Consider the following 21,737-nt stretch of genomic DNA (forward strand, 5'->3'; position numbering starts at 1 on the left):
CAGAGGCACCTTAAGTATGGATACTGCTTCGTTATCCCCCACCCCCTCTTGATATTTTTTTTGCACGATAATTTCTCCGAAATGTGTAGAATTCCTGTATATCTCACCCCAATATTGATTTATGTACAATCGTTTCACTTTTTTTCATTTTCATTACACACAATCAGCCTTTGAATACTTATTTTCCTACTTTCTTCGCTTCGAATTCACATCCCACGCTACACCAATCACGGTCTCCACATGTGGCATTGTACACAGTGCGTGTATACTAAAATGAAATACGACACTTTTGCATAAAAGGTACAGGCTGGCCTTGGTTTTAGTAAAAATTGCCAGGGATAGGATTTCCGTCGAGGAAACATTGAGTTATTTTTATATTTTGCGCAGTACATTTAATAAGATAAGATAAGCTTGTATTTGGTGACACTTGTCCTGATATCAGTTTGTTACAGACAGCAGCTTGTTGAAAGGAACCACAAATATTACACGGTAAGTTAAGTTGGGTATCTGAATGTCCTTGTTTTTGTAAGCGTACATTGATGAATTCGTTAATTTAGACAATGAACTGTCGTTGCCGTTATTCGGGATATGACGGAACCCTGTCTGATTTTCACGTGTCATTAAATTTTAATAAAATCGTAACTATGTCTTCTAAAAAGACCTTTACTTACCTATGTAATTTTTCAAATTCAGCAAGACATGGAATATCGGACATTCAATCTAATTATAGCGAACAGTTGTTCCTCGCTGAAAACAATTTGATACATTGAACATCTACGAAAGCCTATTGATTTCATATTCGTAGTGGAAAAGAAATAATTTTTCGCATTATACCACAAACCTTTGCGATTAAACGCGTAATTCCCATCGAGTTGACTTTCAAAAAAAAAAGAAAAAATCACGTTATAATAAAACGCGAATAAATGCGTAACATTCGCAAATAAACGCATAAAATGCTAAACCTTCGCGAATAAACGTGTAACTTTCGCGAATATAATGAACCCTAAACTTAGCAGAAATCAATCACAGAGAATGCAAAGATTAAAAATACTTATTAACAATCATGAAAAGAAAAAAATATATCAATAACAAATAACTGACTTACGATGGGTGTAAAACGTCAGTGTCCCCCACACGAGATTATAAACAGTTCAATCCAAAATCCCCAAATCTTATTTTCTGAGTGCTTGTGCTTAATATCACAAAATTTACAGTGAACGTACAGGAAATGAAGCTTCTAGACCTTTCGGCATTAGAACGCTTAGCTTTGACTTCAAGCTCCTTTTACACATTCACTGATGAGACGCCGGATCACCCCGGATTGTCATTTGATCCGTGATGGTCCGTGACAATCCGTCATCACCGTGTATGTGTCCGGCGTCGTCCGGGACCATCTGGCTTGGTCAAGCCAAACCGTGAAAAAAAAAATTAAAGCCCCTTCCACACATTAACGGATCAGACGCCGGATCGTCAATCCGTGATAATCCGTCATCACCATGTACAAACCGTTTACGCATCCGGCGGCGTCCGAAACCATCCAGCATGGTCACACTATAAACCGGGAAACATTAAGCGTGCTTTATTTTTTCCCCGGATTGTCCCGGAAGAAAATCCATCGTATTGATCCGTGTACCACCGTGTATCAACTGAGAGGTCCGTGTATCAACCGAGAGGTCCGTGTATCAACTGAGAGGTCAGTGTATCAATCGAAAGGTCCGTGTATTAGCTGAGAGGTCTGTGTATCAACCGAGAGGTCCGTGTATCAACCGAGGCCTCCGTATATCAACCGAGAGGTCCGTGTATCAACCGAGAGGTCCGTGTATTAACTGAGAGGTCCGTATATCAACCGAGAGGTACATGTAGCCACCGAAATAACTGTGTAAAGTCTGGGATCATCTGTGTACGAAACTTGTCTGCTAAAGAACACGGATATCTACGGATTGTTCCCGGTAACTATACGGACAGTCACGATAAAAGCAGGGGAGAAAGACCGTGATAATCCGTGGACATCCGCGTATCTCCGTGAAACAACCGTGGATGGACTGGCAGAAACTGTGATCTTCCGTACGCTCTGTGATCACGCCAGCACCGACTGGGATTTTTTCCGGGGACATACGGTAGTTACCGTGCTTATCCGTAGAGAAACCGGCGTTTTCCGTGTCTGCATCATGATAAGACCGTGTTAACACCGGCATTACCACGTCACAGAACCCAATTTGAAAGATGCCGAATCACCCCGAATGACTAGAATTTTGCATCCAGCGTCGACCGGCTCCTGATCCGTGAATGTGTGAAAGGGGCTTAAACCATTCATGCGATGGTACAATGGGGTATTTAATATTAAACAAGGCACAAAAAAAGTTGCGTTGATGCATTGTGACGTCATCAGTTCCAGAGAGGCGTTGTAGGGAATCAAATTCGGAAAGTCGGATCACGCTGTGGATTATTGCTGGATGTATAATAAGTAGGATCACGCTGTGTATTATTGCTGGGTGTATAATAAGTAGGATCACGCTGTGTATTATTGCTGGGTGTATAATAAGTCGGATCACGCTGTGTATTATTGCTGGGTGTATAATAAGTCGGATCACACTGTGGATTATTGCTGGGTGTATAATAAGTCGGATCACGCTGTGGATTATTGCTGGGTGTATAATAAGTCGGATCACGCTGCGGATTATTGCTGGGTGTATAATAAATGCACTTAACAAGTGTTACATAATCTTTACACTGAAGCGACAAACATCGTTCTAAAAAATGAACGTCTTGAATAAATTGTCCAGGTCACATGTATCAAGTACAAATGTTTAGTGCACAACCACAAACGTAAGCGTTCTGACGCGAAACTTTAAATACACTGTGCTTTGCTTATAAACGCAGAACGGTGGCATAAAGCACAGGCAACTGCATCGCTTGGGGGTCGAATTTACTATATATAGAAAATTCAACCCCCCAAGCGATGCAATTGCCTGTGGCATAAAGCCCACTCAATGTTATATAGATTTGTTCCTTACAATGGAGAATAATAATGATATGACTTGCCCAGTTGTACTTTGTACGGATCTCTTGATGTAATATAACTGCTTTATGTAAGCAGATCATCCTACTGACCTTAAATTTTGGAACGTATTTTGTGTTAGTCATGCACGTAGGAGATATCTTTTTCAATTAAAAAAAAAGGGACTTTATTGCAACATCTAGAGATAGCAGTTAAGGGAAATATGGATTCATCTATTATCGAAAGAAAACGGTCACTAAGTGCTTTCTGGAGACAATATGACGGATTTTTAAGGTTATCAACTGAATCAAAAGAAAATCTAGATTAAGTATTTTTTATTCAATAGTAGAAATATTTAGAAGTTGATTACCCATATCGGATTGTGTTTAAATTCTGTGACATTTTAAGGTTTGATTTCAATGGACGAAATTTTATACCCCCTTTATTGAAAACAGTTGTAAATCAAATAACACTGGTATTACTAGTAATACATTACTAATATGAATTCTACTTTGCATTCAATAAAACTTCCAAAAAAATATTTGCCAAACAGTCTGAAAAGTGTGTGTGTAAAGTGTTAGCGTGTATCGTTCTTTAGATCTAGGTTACTTTTTAAAAAAAAAATACATAAACGCCAGTCTTACATGTAGTTCAGTTTACCAGTCAATGCTTTCTGTTTTACATATTAACTATATATATATAGTATATTTCGCGTTATAACGCGAAAGTTACGTGTTTATTCGCGTTATTTAAAACGCGAAAGTTTTTTTTTTCTGTTTTCAGTTGAGAAAATGAGCCCAATGGACTTTGTAAACATCAGACTAAAGTAATCGTGCAATAATGAAATATTTCTTCACGAAACTAAAACAGCTTCTGCCACCAAGATAAAGATATTATTTATTCAGAACTGACTCTCTTGGGACTTGATTTTTGAAGTATCGTGAATATCTTGTAAACAAGAAACTCGAGTGAAATGCGTAGTATAAAATTAGTCGCGCATTGTTCTTGATCTACGAGACGTTCTGTATGTACAATACTAATCATAACAGCATGCGGCACAAAATCACTGCATGCGCCTTCAAAAACAGACATCTTGCATAATCTCCTCAGTTACATTTGAGAGAGAAAAACATACGTTTCATTCATTACATATTTTCCTCCCCTAGGTTCAGACAAACAATGGGAGCTGTGGTGTTCGGATCAGGAATCGTGATCGCTCTGTCCCTGGTGGGAACCGGCTATACCTCGGTCGGAATACTGTCCATGGTAGCCGTCGCACTGGTCAGTCTCGCGGACTATTTATATGTTCCCATGCCTGCTATTGCGGACGAAAAGGTTCAAAGACAAAAGATCTTGGCTAAACTCCGGCTTGGCAATCTCTGGGTGAGGAAATATTTTCAGTTTATCAAACATTGAAGAGTCAGTAAATTTTCGTACAAGTTTACAATGATATTATGAACTATGCAGGGACTAAACGGTGCAACATTGAATTCCGGGCACGACAAAGTCCGGACTTTTGCTACTCTTTATGATAAACATTTTGAGAAAAATCAAAGTGCATATGGTGGGATTTTTAGCAGTATCTCATTGTCCATGGTGGCTGCAAATCTGTAGCTCTCTAGGAAAATATTGTGACAAACTCTTTGGTCTGTCCAATTCTTCACCAGACAGCTACAGATCTATAGCCAAGTCCATGGCTGGGCTCACACAGCCTTGTAGAATAATAGATATCAACTTTCAAAGACAAAAAATCTATAGGATAATGGCAGGACTTTTAACCCCTACAAAATTCCAATGACAGGACTTTCGCTCCTACACAAACCCTACCATAATGCTATGGGATAAAAAAATCGGTAGGATAATTTATCCAATGAAAAGTACTTACATGGGAGAAATCATTGCATGTGTTAGAGGATAATGAATCCTATCATTGTTTCTAATGTGAGCCTTTTTTTAGTTATCAACCGGTTTGTAAAACAGAAGGGGACTATCGGTTTTTTGTCCGTCCGTCTCTCTGTCTGTCCCATTGGTTTGACTGCATTTTCCGTTATGCAGGCAAGGATTCATTTGAAACTTGCAATGTAGTTTCAGAATAGCAAACTACATATCAAGATTGAAGAACGTTTGATGGACAGGTGTTAAAGACACTAATTTTTAGATTTCATTATTTTATATTTATCGGTATCGTGTTCCGATGGAAAGTCTGTCATCTGAATAGCCTCAGATGCCTCAGTTGACGAAACTCGATCGCTGATTGTGTAAGAAATCACTCCATTAATTTTACATTTCAATCTCATTAACCGCACAAGGAACATATCAATGAAAATAAATAACAAATAAGTTAATCACGTGAGTATTTTTCTGTAGTCGGTGAGCAAAGTCTGGTCACTCGGTAGTATTCAATTTATCGCATTCCTGGAATCCGACTGAAATCGCGTGTATTCGAAATCGGTCTTCGGACAGTTGATAGTAAGTGGTAATCTCAGCGAGATTCGTCGAGGCTGAATATTTGGACTGACGCCCCTTCCGAATCTCAGACCAGTGTCACATAAAGTGATTCGGGAAATCTTGCCTGAACTTCGGCCGCTTGTTGCGATTAAAATGGGTTAAATTGAATTTCTTGTCCGCTTCAACTTTTCGCCTTAGACATCCTATTAACTCCCTATCACAATGAAACATGCATTTCTTACCTTTACAAGGTGCAAATCCCACAGTAATTCAAGTTGGCTATTTTCGAAGCCATTGCAAACGGCCACCATTTCATATTTTACCTTCTCAACACTGAAGAGTTCCGATAGTTTAGAACGCCTTCAAATAGATTGATTAAATATTACACAGTTTTCTTTTTATTACTTTTAATTTTTATGCTTAAATGCTTTGTACAAAGTAATTGTCAACCAGTAAGTTCTGTATTTTCAATCATAGTACAAATTGTCATGAAGTAGTATATCGGAACTCTCCAGTGTTGAGAAGGTAAAATATGAAATGGTGGCCGTTTGCAATGGCTTCGAAAATAGCCAACTTGAATTACTGTGGGATTTACACCTTGTAAAGGTAAGAAATGCATGTTTCATTGTGATAGGGAGTTAATAGGATGTCTAAGGCAAAAAGTTGAAGCGGACAAGAAGTTTAATTTAACCCATTTTAATCACAACAAGCGGCCGAAGTTCAGGCAAGATTTCCCGAATCACTTTATGTGACACTGGTCTGAGATTCGGAAGAGGCGTCAATCCAAATATCCAGCCTCGACGAATCTCGCTGAGATTAAGTAAGTGGTATTACGAACAGCGTTCATAAGTCCTTTATAAGATCTGAATGTTCTATCTGTGTTGTTTTGTATTCCATTATTTAAACATTTCCCCGACGTATTTTGTGCAAAGACAGTGACTCTGATTTGATGCTTTTTTGGAACTGCATCTAAATTAGACAAACGGTACGTCACACGATGGCGGAGTAGCGAATTTTCTGTGTGATATTTAGAATACATGTATGTGCTACATATTTAAGAATTGAATTTAAGAAATTATAAAGTTCTGATTCTGACTAAGACGGTTTCATCCCTGATAAAAACTACGTGCGTCAACTGTATGAACAACAAAACACCAAATTAATTCGACACCGGTTAACATGGTGACCAGGGCCGTAAATTAACCTTCAATTTGGAGGAGGCAGGAAATTAGGCGGGGGTCTGGGAGCCGCCCAGGCCCCCAGACGCTGAGCACATTTTGTGCACACTGAACACGTTTCGTGCAAAATCCTTGATTCTAGGGCCTTCTAAGATGTTACTTGACTAACTCATTCTAAAAGAAAGATTTGGAATGCTTTTTAAGGGAGGTATCATGTTCTTAGTTATTGGAAACAACATAAATTCTAATGAACTTTAAATTTTAATTTTTTTTGGCTCAAAAGTTGGAGGAGGCAGCTGCCTCCTCCGCCTCCATGTAATTTACGGCCCTGGTGACTTGATACCAATGATTTAGGTCACATTTCAAGGTCAAACAACATCTCGAATATCATATCCGTCAATTTAATGGGGGCGCTGGTAGGGGCAGCAATACTCTCAGAATACTTGTTATAATTTGGCCAAAATATTCATGACAAATATGGTTCTCCATGATTAGATACACTTTATTTCCAAATACCCACTAAGGAATGTGAAACATACAGGAGAAGACAAGGTACTGTAAGAAACCACCATGTGATTCGAAAATATACCACCCTGTGATGTCTAAAGCGCTTAAACAGCTTTTTTGTCAGTAACAAGAAGTAACTAAAAATATTCCTGGAAGTTATACATCCCATCGAAATTTAATTTAATCAAACCAACAGCTTCTCATGAATATTAAACAATTACATTTAACAAAAAATGAACTTGTCCTACAAACGTAGCCTTTTCTTGTGTATTGAGCAAATTCTAAAGTAAGATATATAAAATCTATTTTAGTAGAATCTATAGGTTTTGACTATGACAGGACTTAGTCTTTCATAACAGATATGGCTGCAGACCTTGATGGGAAGAGAACACATAATGCAGATAGCTCGTAGAAATTTTCACCCAGAAGCAACAAAAAATCCACCGGATCCGGAAGTTATGGTAAATAACTGCAGTTTTGGTGACACCATTCTCTACCCAGAGTTCCGTGCGCTCCTCGCACTATGTGTAACACGCCCTCTGGTGAAAGAATGTTGGTGACACCTCTTTTCTCCAGAGACGCTGCTCTGTAGTACCACACAACGCTGTATAAACAGCTGCCGTTTTATTTGTTTCTTTTTGGTAAAGTTCAACAAATTCACAGATCAATGCAGTATATGCAGGTACTACCGGTATCCAGTGCCACCAGAGGGTGTTGTACGTTAATCCATCCGTCTTTTGCACTGGAGATATTAATATGAAACTTCATGAGTAGCTTTCTTGAGATTGATTTTGACATTGTTCATGACCTACTTTGACATTGATTTTGAATGATATTTTGACGCTTTTCGAAAAATTCTCAAAAATATGTTGCGAAGAACCCAATTGTACGGGGGTGGGGGTGGGGTGGGGGTGTAAATACTTTACAGTTTTTAATTCTACTGAATTAGCATCAATTTCTATGGAAGTTGAAATACATATATACATGAAATTAGTTGTGTGTGCTCAGCAGATCTTGAAAAGCAGATTATATCCTACAGCAGGTGTCAAAGTTGTGTTACAGATCAATATAAGCATCAAAACACAGACATACATAAAAATATCCTGAGGGGAGGGGGGATAGTAGAAAGGGGAATTGTTAATTGGAATGAGAGAAGAGAGGAAGAGGTGGGAGAAAGGAGGGGACGGGGCACTCCTAAACTGTTAATGTCACCACAGAAAGGGAATTGTGCATACTCTAATTATTATATATTTTTGTTCAGACGGAAGACATGGAATTAGACGGTGTTACTGTTCGTATTTACCAACCAGCCGACCTGCAGGGTGAGGAGAAACTTCCAGGAGTTGTATATTTTCACGGAGGCGGATTCTGTTGGGAAAGTTTCGGTAAAGTGAACTGTTTTCTCTCTGCCCTTGTTGTTGTTGTCGTCTACCAGTGCACATTAATACAGCACAAATGGTGTTTTTCATGAACTAAATTCACGGACACAACAATTAGAATAATAGGCTTTTTAAAAGTCCTTTGTCTTAAGTTTTTCTTTATTAGTTCACCTGAGCTGAAAGCTCATGCGAGCTAGATTCTGATAACCCTTTGTCTGACTGTCCGTCTGTAAACCTTTTACATTTTCATCTTTTTCTCCAGAACCATAGGACCAATTTCAATCAAACTTGGTACAAATCCTCCTTGGGTAAAAGGGACCATGCCCTCCTCCAATCTGATTAAAACCAGATCTTCAATCCGCTCCTCTATTCTCCATGTCGCGTCAACGCGACATGGAGAATAGAGGAGCGGATTGAAGATCTGGTTTTAATCAGATTGGCCCTCCTCAAAGGGGAGATGATTACGAAAATGAAAAAATAGAGTGGGGTCATTTGAAAAATCTTGTGACAGAATTTTTTTAATTTACTTGAAAGCTTGTCAAGTTTGTTAAAATCATAGCCCCCGGGGGTAGGGTGGGGCCACAATAGGGGATCAAAGTTTTACATAGACATATATGGGGGAAATCTAAATACATCTTCTCAAGAACCACTGGGCCGAGAAAGTTTATATTTACATGACAATTTCCTGATATTGTGCAGATTTAAGTTTGTTAAAATAATAGCCACCGTGGGTAGGGTGGGGCCACGATAGGGGATCAACGTTTTACATACACATATATAGGGACATTTTTTGTACATGTACATCTTTTCAAGAAACACTGGGCCGAGAAAGTTTATATTTACATGACAGCTTGCTGACCTTGTGCAGATTTAAGTTGGTTAAAATAATAGCCCCCGGGGGTAGGATGGGGCCACGATAGGGGAACAAAGTTTTTCATACACATATTTAGGGAAATCTTCTTCTCAAGAACCTTTCAACCAGTAAAGTTCAAATTTACAAGGCAGCTCTCTGACAAAGTGTAGATTCAAGTTTAGGGAAAATCTTTAAAAATCTTCCCCATAACGTCTGGGCCAGAAAAGTTGAAATTTACATGAAAGCTTCCTGACATAGTGCAGATTCAACTTTGTTCAAGTCATGACTTTTGGAAGTAGGGTAGGGCCACAATAGGGGATCAAAGTTTTACAACTGAATACATGTATATAGGGAAAATTTTAAAAAGAATCTTCTTCTCATGAGCCGCAGGGCCAGAAAAGCTAAAATTTATATGAAAACTTCCTGACATAGTGCAGATTTAAGTTTGTTCAAATCATGGCCCTCGGGCGTAGTGTGGGACCACAATAAGGGATCAAAGTTTTACATGGGAATATATAGGGAACATCTTTAAAAATCTTCTTCTCAAGAACCACTAGGCCAGAAAAGTTTATATTTACATGACAGCTTCCTGACATTATGCAGATTTAAGTTTGTTAAAATAATAGCCCCCAGAGATAAGGTAGGGTCACAAAAGGGATAAATTTTTTACATGTATATGCTGATATTTGTAGGGAATATCTTTAAAATATATCCTGAGCTATTCAAATTAGGGATTTCATATTTTGTATAAACGCTCCTGATGGCAAGACCTTTCATGTGATCCTTTGTAGTGATCTTGTGACCTTGATCTGGAAGTTTGACCTACTTTTATTAAATATCAGCTGACCAATGTCCTGAACTATCTAAGGTAGATCTTTCATATCTTGTACATATAAATTTCTTATGGTAAGACCTTTCATATCATGTCCTTTGACCTTGTATTTTGAATTTAACCTACTTTTAAGCAAATATATCCCGATAAGTATGTCAGGAACTATTTTAGGTAGACCTTTCATATTTTGTATAAAGATTCTTTATGACAAGACATTGTGTCACATGGTGTTTGATATTTTTTACCTTGGAGTTTGACCTACTTTAAGAAAAACCTGACCTATTTAATATCTCATGAACTATTTAAGTTCTTTCATATTTTGAATATAAATCTTTTATGGCAAGACCTTGTTATACTTTGGTGTTGACCTTGAACAACGGCAGTGCCAAGGTGGTTCAGGTGAGCGATGTGGCCCATGGGCCTCTTGTTGAATTAAGATATCTATTGAGTTGAATCAAAACAATGTTTGCAAGACACCAAGTTTGTGTATAAGATACAAACTTTTTTCGGAAGCATTTACGCATAGAATGTTTACAAATCATCCCAGATACATAAGCTACAAAAACACTTATGAGATTCATGTTTTTTCACTTCCAGGACTGTATGACATTATGATTAAGACGATGCTGAAACTAAAGAGAATGGTCGTCGTCTATGTGAGGTAGGATATGACTTTTATAAAACACGAATGATATGTATTCCGACACGAAGAACAAGCTGAATTATATTATGTATTCCGACACGAAGAACAAGCTGAATTAAATTATGTATTCCGACACGAAGAACAAGCTGAATTAAATTATGTATTCCGACACGAAGAACAAGCTGAATTATATTATGTATCCCGACACGAAGAACAAGCTGAATTATATTATGTATCCCGACACGAAGAACAAGCTGAATTATATTATGTATCCCGACACGAAGAACAAGCTGAATTATATTATGACAGTAATTTCATGAAATAAATCTTATTAGTTTTCTCCTGAGAAATGGAAACTCATTGAGAAATATATATATAATGAAAGGTGAAGGTAACGAACAGTGATCGATCTCATAACTCCTACAAGCAATACAAAATAGATAGTTGGGCAAACACGGACCCCTGGACACACCAGAGGTGAGATCAGGTGCCTAGGAGGAGTAAGCATCCGTTGTCGACCGGTCACACTCGCCGTGTGCCCTATATCCTGTTCAGGTAAACGGAGTTATCCGCAGTCAAAATCAGTGCGCCAAGAACGGCTTAACAATCGGTATGAAACATGTCAGACAGCATTTGACCCAATGATAGGTTGTATTAACGAACTAGATCGTTATAACGACCATAGAATTTGCGAAATGCTGACTTCAATCGAGACTGTTGAAACCTCTGTACCATCAACTTGTTTGTCAGTAGCTTACCTCGATTTAAAAACTGACTATACGCAGAACAAGCTCTTGCATATCGAATCAGTTGAGATATATAAACACCATATGCAGGTGATAATGGAATATTGCTACATAAATATGGGAATTTGACGATGGAGAAGCTGAAATCATCCCGTTTGTCATTTAATTCTTATTGTATCCTTGTCTCCAATTGAGGAACGCAGGTTATTTTTGTATAACTTGGTTTGGTATGGGGACACACCCCCTTGACAACCACACACCGGAACTATTTTCTCTCTCTCTCTCTCTAAATTTACATCGCAGCACTGTTTTCAGCCTTCTATGGAATAGAAAGTCACAAAGTGTACAATAAGATACTTCGGTTTGATACACATATTGTTTTCTCGTTGTCAATATTAGCAGGCGCGTAGCTGCCTATACGCAAGTACGCAACTGCGTACACATCATTGGAGAGAGAGAGAGAGAGAGAGAGAGAGAGAGAGAGAGAGAGAGAGAGAGAGAGAGAGAGAGAGAGGGGGGGGGAGATATTTGCTGTTTAAATATTTGTGCCTCAAAAATAAATATCCCCGGTTTTAATTCAATCAGCATGATAATGTCCATTCAATCAAATCTAAAATTCTTTTTGAATTTCAAATCATTAACATCATATCGAATATCACTTAAATGCACATTATATACACATGCACGCGTAGTAGACGAATGAGGATATATTTTGTTATCAGTAAAATTTACAATATTCACCTGTCGAAAACAAATTCGGAAGAAAATCGTAAAACGAATGTAAATCGGTCCAAGTACACACAGTGAATTGGCATCATAAAACACTTTAGAAAATGATTTTGTGAATTCTTTTGGGTTTGGAAATTGACAAGAAACTCTATGCACAAAATATAAGAGATTTCATTTGTAAAACCCAGATGCTTTAGAGGGCTTCGCCCCCAATAGGATTTTGTCCTGGACCCACTGGGGCTTCAAGGTGGTCCCGGACCCCTTCCATATTTTGCGTACACTTCATTTTATTTCTGGCTACGCGCCTGATTAGCATCTACTTGCACGCAAATCACTGTTGTAAAACATCTTTCTCTGTATGATGGTCGAATAATAGATTAAAACAAAGATATTATATACGAATTAATGATTTACCAAGTAAGCATTGCCCTGTTCATTTTGAAATACATTTCTCACTGGGGGAGGGGGAGGTTCATTGCTTGATCCGCCTTTCAACAAAGCAAACAAATCCACACGTCACATTTTATCACATGACGTCAGTCACATTGACATGTGTCACTTGCTTATGTTCTTGTGTTGAATTTACTATTAGCAGCAACGTTGCATACAAGTGCAGATTTAAGTTTATTCAAAGTATCGCCCCGGGGTTAGGTTGGGGTCACAATAGGGGATGAAAGTTTTACATACAAATATATAGGGAAAATCTTTAAAAATCATCTTCTCAAGAACCATTGGGCCAAAGAAGTTGACATTTACATGAAAGCTTTCTGACATAGTGCAGATTCAAGTTTGTAAAAATCATGAAATCCAGGGGTAGGTTGGGGCCACAATAGGGACTAAGGTTTTACATGCAAATATATATGGAAAGTCTTCAGATATGGGCCAAGGTGACTCAGGTGAGCGATGTGGCCCATGGGCCTCTTGTTTTTAAAATAAGTAGATGCTGAAAGGCTAGTAAATTGAACAAACATTTTGTCATTTTTCGCCTTTAAATTTTTCTCTCTCAATCATATCCTTGTTTAAAATATTGTTCACGACAGACGTATCCCAATAGAATTTTCTTGAATTCATCTCTTCGAAAAATTTGATACTTTTCCTCTTTTACGGGTTCATCTCTATGTAAACCGCTTACTGACGTGTCAATTTACAGCTTTTGTTCACCCAGCGATCTAAAGGAGGCGGATCTGCCATAAATACGGGATATACTGCGTAACTCTTTGATAGCGTCCCCTGTTATATAAAATGTTACGCGAAATATAATGTAAATGTGAAATGAATAAAATATTGTATGAAATCCAGTACTTTCTGAACAAGTTCGTAATTATTGGGGTTTTTATGGACAATAATACAAAACCTGAAGACATTGTTAAATCCGAGATACTCAATCTTAAACTGGTAATTCACGTTTTGACACGGTGAAAAATTCTCGATGGAACGTAAACCTCTCATGAGGCAATCATTTAATGGATACTGTAAACGTATTTGTTAACGCGGTCAAAATCCGCGAAATAACAATTTCTGTTGAATCCGTAAGTAGAAAATTTCGTGGATTTCTTAGATTGTCTTAATTGCCCTTTAAGTACGCTAGGACGAATTTTCGCGGAGAACGTATGACCGCGAACATGGGGTAAATTACTCTCACGTGGAAAAGGTACGTCAACAGTCCTAGGTATTTGTTATGGGTCAGAATTACCCTTGATAATAAAGCAGCAGAATTTACTAACAAAAGGCAATTAAACAATTAATAAGACTTATTTACAATGAATAATTGACACAATAACAAAATACTAACTTACGGTAGTTGAACAGTAAATATGAAAAATCCGTGCCGAACTGAATATACACACACAAAATCGTAAATTCCAAAATCCTAGTTCCCAGCATAATAAAAATCCAAAATGCATAGAAATGTTCTAACAGCTTTTTTAATCAGAAGAATTCCAGTGTATTTATAATAACAATGGATTTTCTAATATAATCTTGAAAGACAATGATGCAACCATTACGTCATCTTTATACTAAAAATAACATGAGCTCTAGAAAATCTAGGTCACAGATGTTCATGAAGTGCAAGTAGTACACAACAAAAAGAAACATGACTCTAGAACAAACTAGGTCACAGGTGTCAATTGAGTGCAAGTAGTACACAACATATTATAACATGAAGGTTTTAATTTTCTGTAGATATCGTTTAGCGCCAGAATTCCCGTTTCCTGCTGCAGTTGATGACTGTTTCACAGTCACACGATACGTGCAGAAGAACACCAAACAGTTTAAAATGGATCCCCAGAGACTTGCTTTAATGGGTAAGTGTTTAGTTGAGTAGTAACAAAATGTCTTCAAAATGAAGAAAGTGGGTTCTTATTACAATTCTTAAAAATAATCTTTCACAGGTGATAGTGCAGGTGGAAATTTAACCATGAATATGCTGATTAGAATGATCACAGAAGCTGTGCCAGACCTTCCCAAGTTTAAAGTTCAGATAGCTATATACCCATACATCCAAGCCTTGGATTTTAAGACACCTTCCTACCAAATCTACGACAATAATAAAACACCAACATTGCTGAATGCTGATCTCATGATAAAATTCTTGGTCACCTATGCTCTTGGATTTGCAACGTTTGACGAATCGGAAATAAGAAAGTTGCTGGAAAACAAGCATTGGACTACGGAATTGAGAAACTCTAATCTTCCAAAACTTGTTCATAATGATGTTCTTCCGGAAAATTTAGAAAGACCGAACATAAAAATGCCAGTATCAAAGTCCATTGATTCGTCACTGGCAAGGAAGTTCAACGACATATTTTTGGATCCGAGGTTTTCACCACTTTTAGCTGATGATGAAATTCTTGGAAAGATGCCTAAAACATATGTCATGTCTACCGAGTTAGACTGCATTAGGGACGATGCGTTTTTCCTCACCGACAGATTGCGTAAACTGGGTGTTGACGTCACTCATCGGCATTGGGGTGGGATGGACCATGCATTTTTAGTCTTCAGTACTTACGAAAGTTCTTTGAAAGCTTTACAGGAAATCACAAATTACTTGAATGACAACCTTTAGACTTTACCACTTACAAAAGCACCGACTTGAACTTATAGTGGATTTGACCTTTGTTTAACTATTACAAAACGTAACCCTTTCTATAATACATTATGCAACAAGTATCTTTATTTTTATCCCGCTTCAGACAAATTTGTAAATAATTGATTGGATAAAAGCTAATCACAAGACGCCCTGAAATTCTGTTATCCCGCTTCAAACAAATTTGTAGATGATTGATTGGATAAAAGCTAATAATCACACGACGCCCTGATATATTTTATATCAGGTTTCCATCTGGAGGGTGTATTAGTTTGACAACTGTGATGTTACTAACGAATCACATCACGCCCCTAAATTTTTTATATTGATTCGGCAAACTTCGGCAGATTCCGGTACCCTAGCTACATCTAACCGAGGTGATCCTGGTGCCGTTCAGAGAGTTTGACAAATGTGACGTCACTTACGAATGATATGACGCCCGGAAATTTCAATACACCGCCTCCATGAAAGGGTATATTGGTCTGACAGCTACTGTAGCTTTCAATATATGCCGGGGTCCAATGATACCGCGGTACTTAACGATTTCGATTTGTTTTAAGATCTGTCACCCTGATTTCAGTCAATTGTAAATATTTTGTAAATACCTTATATATTGTTGTTTTCATTCATATAAATAAACAGACATCAGTGTAAGTGATCGATCACTTACACACTTGAAAACGAGGTTACTACGATATCGCGGGGTTTATAGAAATGCAGTGTATGGCGCTCTACAATTGTGAAAAAAGGTTGTTATCTCGTGAGATGTAAACCGGGGCATACTTTACAGAAAAATAAATGAAATTAAAGAATTGTAATACAATTAACAAAAAGTTTCAATAAATCTTATTCATAAATTCTTCCAAAAAATACAAGTATATAAAACAAAGTCTAATTTTATTTGATTAATTATGACTTTTTACATTTCATTTGCAGTGGGGACAAATGAATTTGTCATATAGTCGGATGAATTTAACAGGTGTACAGTATTTTAATTGAGTCCAACATCCACAGTCATCACATTTAGCCTATTTTACAAATGTCAAACTAATGTGTTTGAATTCATCTGGTTGGAACTTGTGACAAACACAACTTAACACTTTCTACTCTCATCTATTTCTTCATCGGTACTGTCATAAGTATTATTAACTTCAGTGATTTTCTTTGTTTTAAATCCAGATGGCCCGGGTTTTTGATTGCTGAAGTCCAATTTAATTTTTTTTTTCCTGGACTGTTTTTGACTGAGTTGTGCTTGTTGGGTTTTTTTCTGCTTTTTTATTGGAATTGTGTTTTGACTGAAGACTTTCTTAATTGGCAGGTTTAGACAGATCTTAGCAATGAACGTTTGAATAAAACTTTTTTCGGACAACTGTAATTATCTTTTTGGAGTTGAGGAAATTGGACATCAGAGAATGCTTCCACCGAATCTGAAGACCCAGACATTATTGCAACTTTGGTCTGAGTACCGGGGGTAGTTGTTCTCATCAGGAGAAGCACGAAGTTGAGCAACTGTATCATACTGAATATCTGTCTCAGACAGGACTTCAGAGCCAGCAAAGGGCTGAGCTTTAGGTTCAGAGGCAGTATTGTCTAGGTCTTCAGGTTCGGTGGAGGCATTCTGTGATGTGTTATAAATGGTTGCAGGAGCTACTTTTTAATCTAATATGACACTGTTATCAAAGGGATATAATCCGGTTCTCCTGAAAGCTGAAACCAGGTTTTCGGGAGACACTGCCTTCATGTACGGTCTTGATATTAGTTTTGCTACATCGTTTTTGGTTATATTGATTCCTGGATGGGTTTTTTTTTTGCAGATACATTTGGTATTCTTTATTGTACATATATTTAGAAGGCCCGAATACAGCTACATCTAATGGTTGTGTTTAGTGGCTGGTATGCCCTAATTATGGAAGCCATGCATTTGACATGTTGAGCTAATTTTTCCTCCTCCTCCACCGTGAAGATGGGTTTACATCCGATTAACACATCTACTGGAATTAGACCCCTTGTACGGTCTCTTAGAGTTAACCCTGGAATGCCGTACACAATAGATGCCCTATACACAGACAATCCCATCTACAGTGACATCATAAGTTCTGTGTAGGTTTGCTCTGTCAAACTGCAGTTTTTCATTTTGGTGTTTTTAACCTACAGTTAATTTTTTCCATTGAAATTAATTAGATTATTATTATTTTGTTTGTTTGCTTGTTTTTCTTTTCAGTTTGGTGTTTTCATCCTAGAATTAATTTGTTTTCATTTTTTAGGTTTTTATTATTATTTGGGTTTTTTGGGGTAAAAATTATATATACCCATTTTTTCTTTAAACTACTTGCATGCCAAATTTCAAGTCACTGGTTCTTAAAATTACAAAGATATACGTCATCGTTTTCTCGATTTCACTTGTTTATTTTTACTAGGACATTTACCGGTCCAGGTCACGGAGTCGTTTCTCGCCTATGACAGCAGCGAAATTCAGACTAGTATGGAAGATTTCGGACCTGTCAATTAAAATTTCACATCAGTTATACGCTGCTTACTTCCTCATATTTTAATAATGTTCTTCGTGTAGACGTTACACGACTTATTTTTCCTCAGCAGCATCAACTGTTGACAAGATCTGCCATTTTCATGAAAACACTAAATACCCGAAATGTCTGAAACTTTAAAGAAGGGGGAAATGGGTAATAATAATCTAAATGAAATAGAATAAACAAAAACAAAAAATTAAAACAGCCAAGAAATAATGTTCAATTTCCTTCTCTAAGTGCAATATCGTAAGAATGATGTTTTGATCAGTTTTAAGGTATTTGAGATTTTAAGCCTATCGGGTATTTAGTGCGTTCATTAAACGGCAACTCTTGTCAACAGTTGATGCTGCTGAGGAAAAATAAGTCGTGTAACGTCTACACGAAGAACATTATCAAAATATGAGGAAGTAAGTAGCGTATAATTGATGTAAAATTTTAATTGACAGGTCCGAAATCTTCCACACTAGTCTGAATTTCGCTGCTGTCATAGGCGAGAAACGACTCCGTGACCTGGACCGGTAAATGTCCTAGTGAAATCGAGAGAACGATGACGTATATCTTTGTTATTTTAAGAACCAGTGACTTGAAATTTGGCATGCAAGTAGTTAAAACATTAATCTATGCAAGGAAAACGACAAATTACGCATAGTTTACCTAGTTTAAGATTTTTTAGGCATTTGAAGCGAGTGGTTAGTTGTTTTTTTTTATCTGTGTCAGGGTTAGACCCCTTTCTATATTTATGGTATGACAGAGTTCGGGCCCAAAACGGGCTTGACCCCTGTGGGAAGAGTAAGCATCCCTGTCGACCGGTCACACCCTCCGTGAGCCCTACATCTTTATCAGGTAAACGGAGTTATCGTAGTCAAAATCAGTGTGCCAAGAACGGCCTAATACTCGGTATGAAACAATTCAGACAGCATTTGACCCAATGATAGGTTGTAATGGCAATTTTTTAAAGATGTGTTTAGACTTTAGTTAAATTCTGGTCTGTATCTTTCAAGTTATGACCGACATGATATCCCATTTTTATTTTCTATGATTGAAATCCATACTCCATCATGCAAAACTTATATTTTTATTCACAGCTGAATACATGTACTTCTTTTGTGATTTTTAATTACATGTTTTAATATTCGAAAATTTCAAAGGTCCAGTAATTTATTGCAAATTATCTCTGGTATATTCAACTTGGACACGAAATAAAAGCATGCACACATTTCAGTATTATTGTTTGTAAGGTAGTTGAATTAAAAGTTTGAAATACTTTATAATATTTTTTGTTCACTGATACATTATATACAGGGGCGTAGCTTCGTTAGGCTCAAGTAGGCATGTGCCTACACATTGTTTTCCTTTATTTTCAAAACACATTTTTGTCCAGAAATGTTTGCAAAATAAACATATATATTTCTAGTATTTAAAACCGGATATAAAATTATCATTCTGTCGGACCTTTTCTTTTTATAATGTATTCTACATTATGTTTATATATATTTTTCTAAACTTTGGTGATCACAATGACTCGCTCTCGTACTTAACAGTTTAAATTTTTCAAAAGTTGTACAATATTTATACTGTCTATTGCAATCATTTTGATGCTCAGAGTAGTGCAAACGAGTCCTAATATATAAAAAAAATTTCTCGGGGTATCCCGTGGGGATCCGGGTTAGAATAGGTCCTCAATACCCTTTGCTTGTCGTAAGAGGCGACTAAATGGGGAAGTCCCGTGTCACAGCAGGTGTGGCACGATAAAGATCCCTCCCTGCTCAATGGCCATAAGCGCCGAGCATAGGCCTAAATTTTGCAGCCCTTCATCGGCAGTGATGACGTCTCCATATGATCTGAGTGAAATATTCTCGAGAGGGACGTTAAACAATACATGTATATAATCATTCGGGGGTGACCCGCGACCCCACCCCTATCAGTGTTGAAAGAAACAAAAAATTTAGTCCTATCAGTATGTGTGTGTCCTATTGCATTTTGCACCGGTCCCCCCCCAATAAATATTGACCGGTCCCTTAGCTCCCTTCTCACTAAAATATATACCAGTTTGCTATGATTGTGTCAAAACCCTGTGTTAGCGCTAGTCCGGTAGCCAGAGGCTACTAAATTTCGTACTGGACTATCAGAATATCAGTAACGAGTAGGCCCTAGTCCAGTGGATGACTGAAAAATTAACAAGATTGCTACACGTAGCCATGTCCCCCACCACCGCAAAAAAGTCCCATAACTCCTGTAAAATTTGTCAAATCAAAATGACGGCACAATACATATGGTGACTAACAATCCTACAAAATTTGAACAAAATCCGTTGAGCGGTTTCTGAGGAGTTGTGTCCACAAAGTGAAGTGGGACGGGCGGACACCGGTATTTCTATGTCCCCGTCCGCGTTGCGGTGGGGGACAAAAACCTAATGAAAGGGACTAATGCCTAATCTTGAACGCAACCGCGTCGATTCTGCCCTTAGAAAAATATAGCTCGTCACACTGCAATTCAGGCATACAATCTACACCCGAAAGGTCGTGGTTTGATAAATAATTAGGTAAAATCAGAGGTTAAAATGAGTTTTATTAATAAGTCATTTTGCAACAGATTGTTGCTTGCTTGCTTGATTTGCGTCCCGTCGAGAATTTTTCACTCATACTAAGACGTCACCAGCTGTAGATGAAGTACCAATTGATTTTTCTAGACCTTTACTAAGCGTTCAGGGCCGTTGCAGTGAGGGTTCAGGCCAACGCTTACCGCGACCTCCATTTTCAAGGTCATATCCGTAAGACCCGTGATTCTCACTTCTACATTCCATGGGGATCCGGGTTAGAATAGGTCCTCAGCACCCCTTGCTTGTCATAAGAGGCGACAAAATGAGGCGGTCCTTCGGATGAGACCGCAAAAACCGAGGCCCCTAGTCACAGCAGGTGTGGCACGATAAAGATCCCTCCCTGCTCAAAAGGCCATTTATAAGCTCTAAGGATAGGCCTAAATTTTACAGCCCTTCACCAGCTATAGTGACGTCTCCATATGAGTGAAATGTTAAACAATATACAATCAAGGAGCAATCACTACCAATTTTAACATCTTAGGTTTGACGCGGTCATGGCACGAGCAGCACTGGTATTTAAACTGATGATAGTAACGATCGTTACATCATCCCAAGATGGCGGAAGGAAATTCCGGTAAGACCACATTTACTTATTATATCTATTTGTATTGTTTATTTGCGAATGATATGTAGGTACGAAATATCATACACTAGGAACAATTACAATCGGGTGTTATTTTATCTTTTATACGGCTCATATGAACAGAAAATTCGTCTTGGGATGATAGTAACGATCGTTACTATCATCAGTTTAATACCAGTGAACAGGGGTCGAACTCTCGACCGCCCTGTTACGAAGCGAACACTCTACCACTGAGCTACTGCAACCGGTCATTTTGCTTCTAGATTTTGAAAGGTGAAGATGACGAACAGTGATCAATCTTATAACTCCTGTAAGAAATACAAAATAGAGTTGGGCAAACACGGACCCCTGGACACACCAGAGGTGGGATCAGGTGCCTTGGAGGAGTAAGCATCCCCTGTCGACCGGTCACACCCGCCGTGAGCCCTACATGTATATCCCGATCAGGTAAACGGAGTTATCCGTAGCCACGGTCAAAATCAGTGTGCCAAGAACGACCTATCAATCGGTATGAAACACGTTAGTCAGCATTTGACCCAATGATAGGGTGTATTGGCAAACGAGATCGTTATTTTGCGAAATGCTGACTTTAAACAAGACAGTTGAAACTCCTGCACCATCAATTT

General features: G+C 37.9%; 1 protein-coding gene across 3 annotated transcripts; it reads left to right on the forward strand.

Moving 5' to 3' along the window:
* Positions 1–349: 349 nt before the first annotated feature.
* Positions 350–16,010, forward strand: LOC125657692 (arylacetamide deacetylase-like). 3 transcript variants are annotated; one of them, XM_048888422.2, is made up of 7 exons: positions 350–489; positions 4,165–4,381; positions 7,491–7,592; positions 8,393–8,516; positions 10,793–10,856; positions 14,498–14,619; positions 14,707–16,010. In XM_048888422.2, exons 2-7 carry the CDS (start codon positions 4,178–4,180, stop codon positions 15,378–15,380), a joined length of 1,290 nt encoding a protein of 429 aa, XP_048744379.2. In that variant the 5' UTR covers positions 350–489; positions 4,165–4,177; the 3' UTR covers positions 15,381–16,010. The 3 variants fall into 3 exon arrangements, with proteins under 3 accessions (XP_048744379.2, XP_048744378.2, XP_048744380.2); XM_048888421.2 differs by lacking the exon at positions 350–489 and adding an exon at positions 517–3,292; XM_048888423.2 differs by lacking the exons at positions 350–489; positions 7,491–7,592 and adding an exon at positions 3,207–3,292.
* Positions 16,011–21,737: the final 5,727 nt, after the last annotated feature.

This window comes from Ostrea edulis, chromosome 9 (assembly GCF_947568905.1).
Source record: "Ostrea edulis chromosome 9, xbOstEdul1.1, whole genome shotgun sequence".
In the NCBI taxonomy this organism is placed as follows: domain Eukaryota; kingdom Metazoa; phylum Mollusca; class Bivalvia; order Ostreida; family Ostreidae; genus Ostrea; species Ostrea edulis.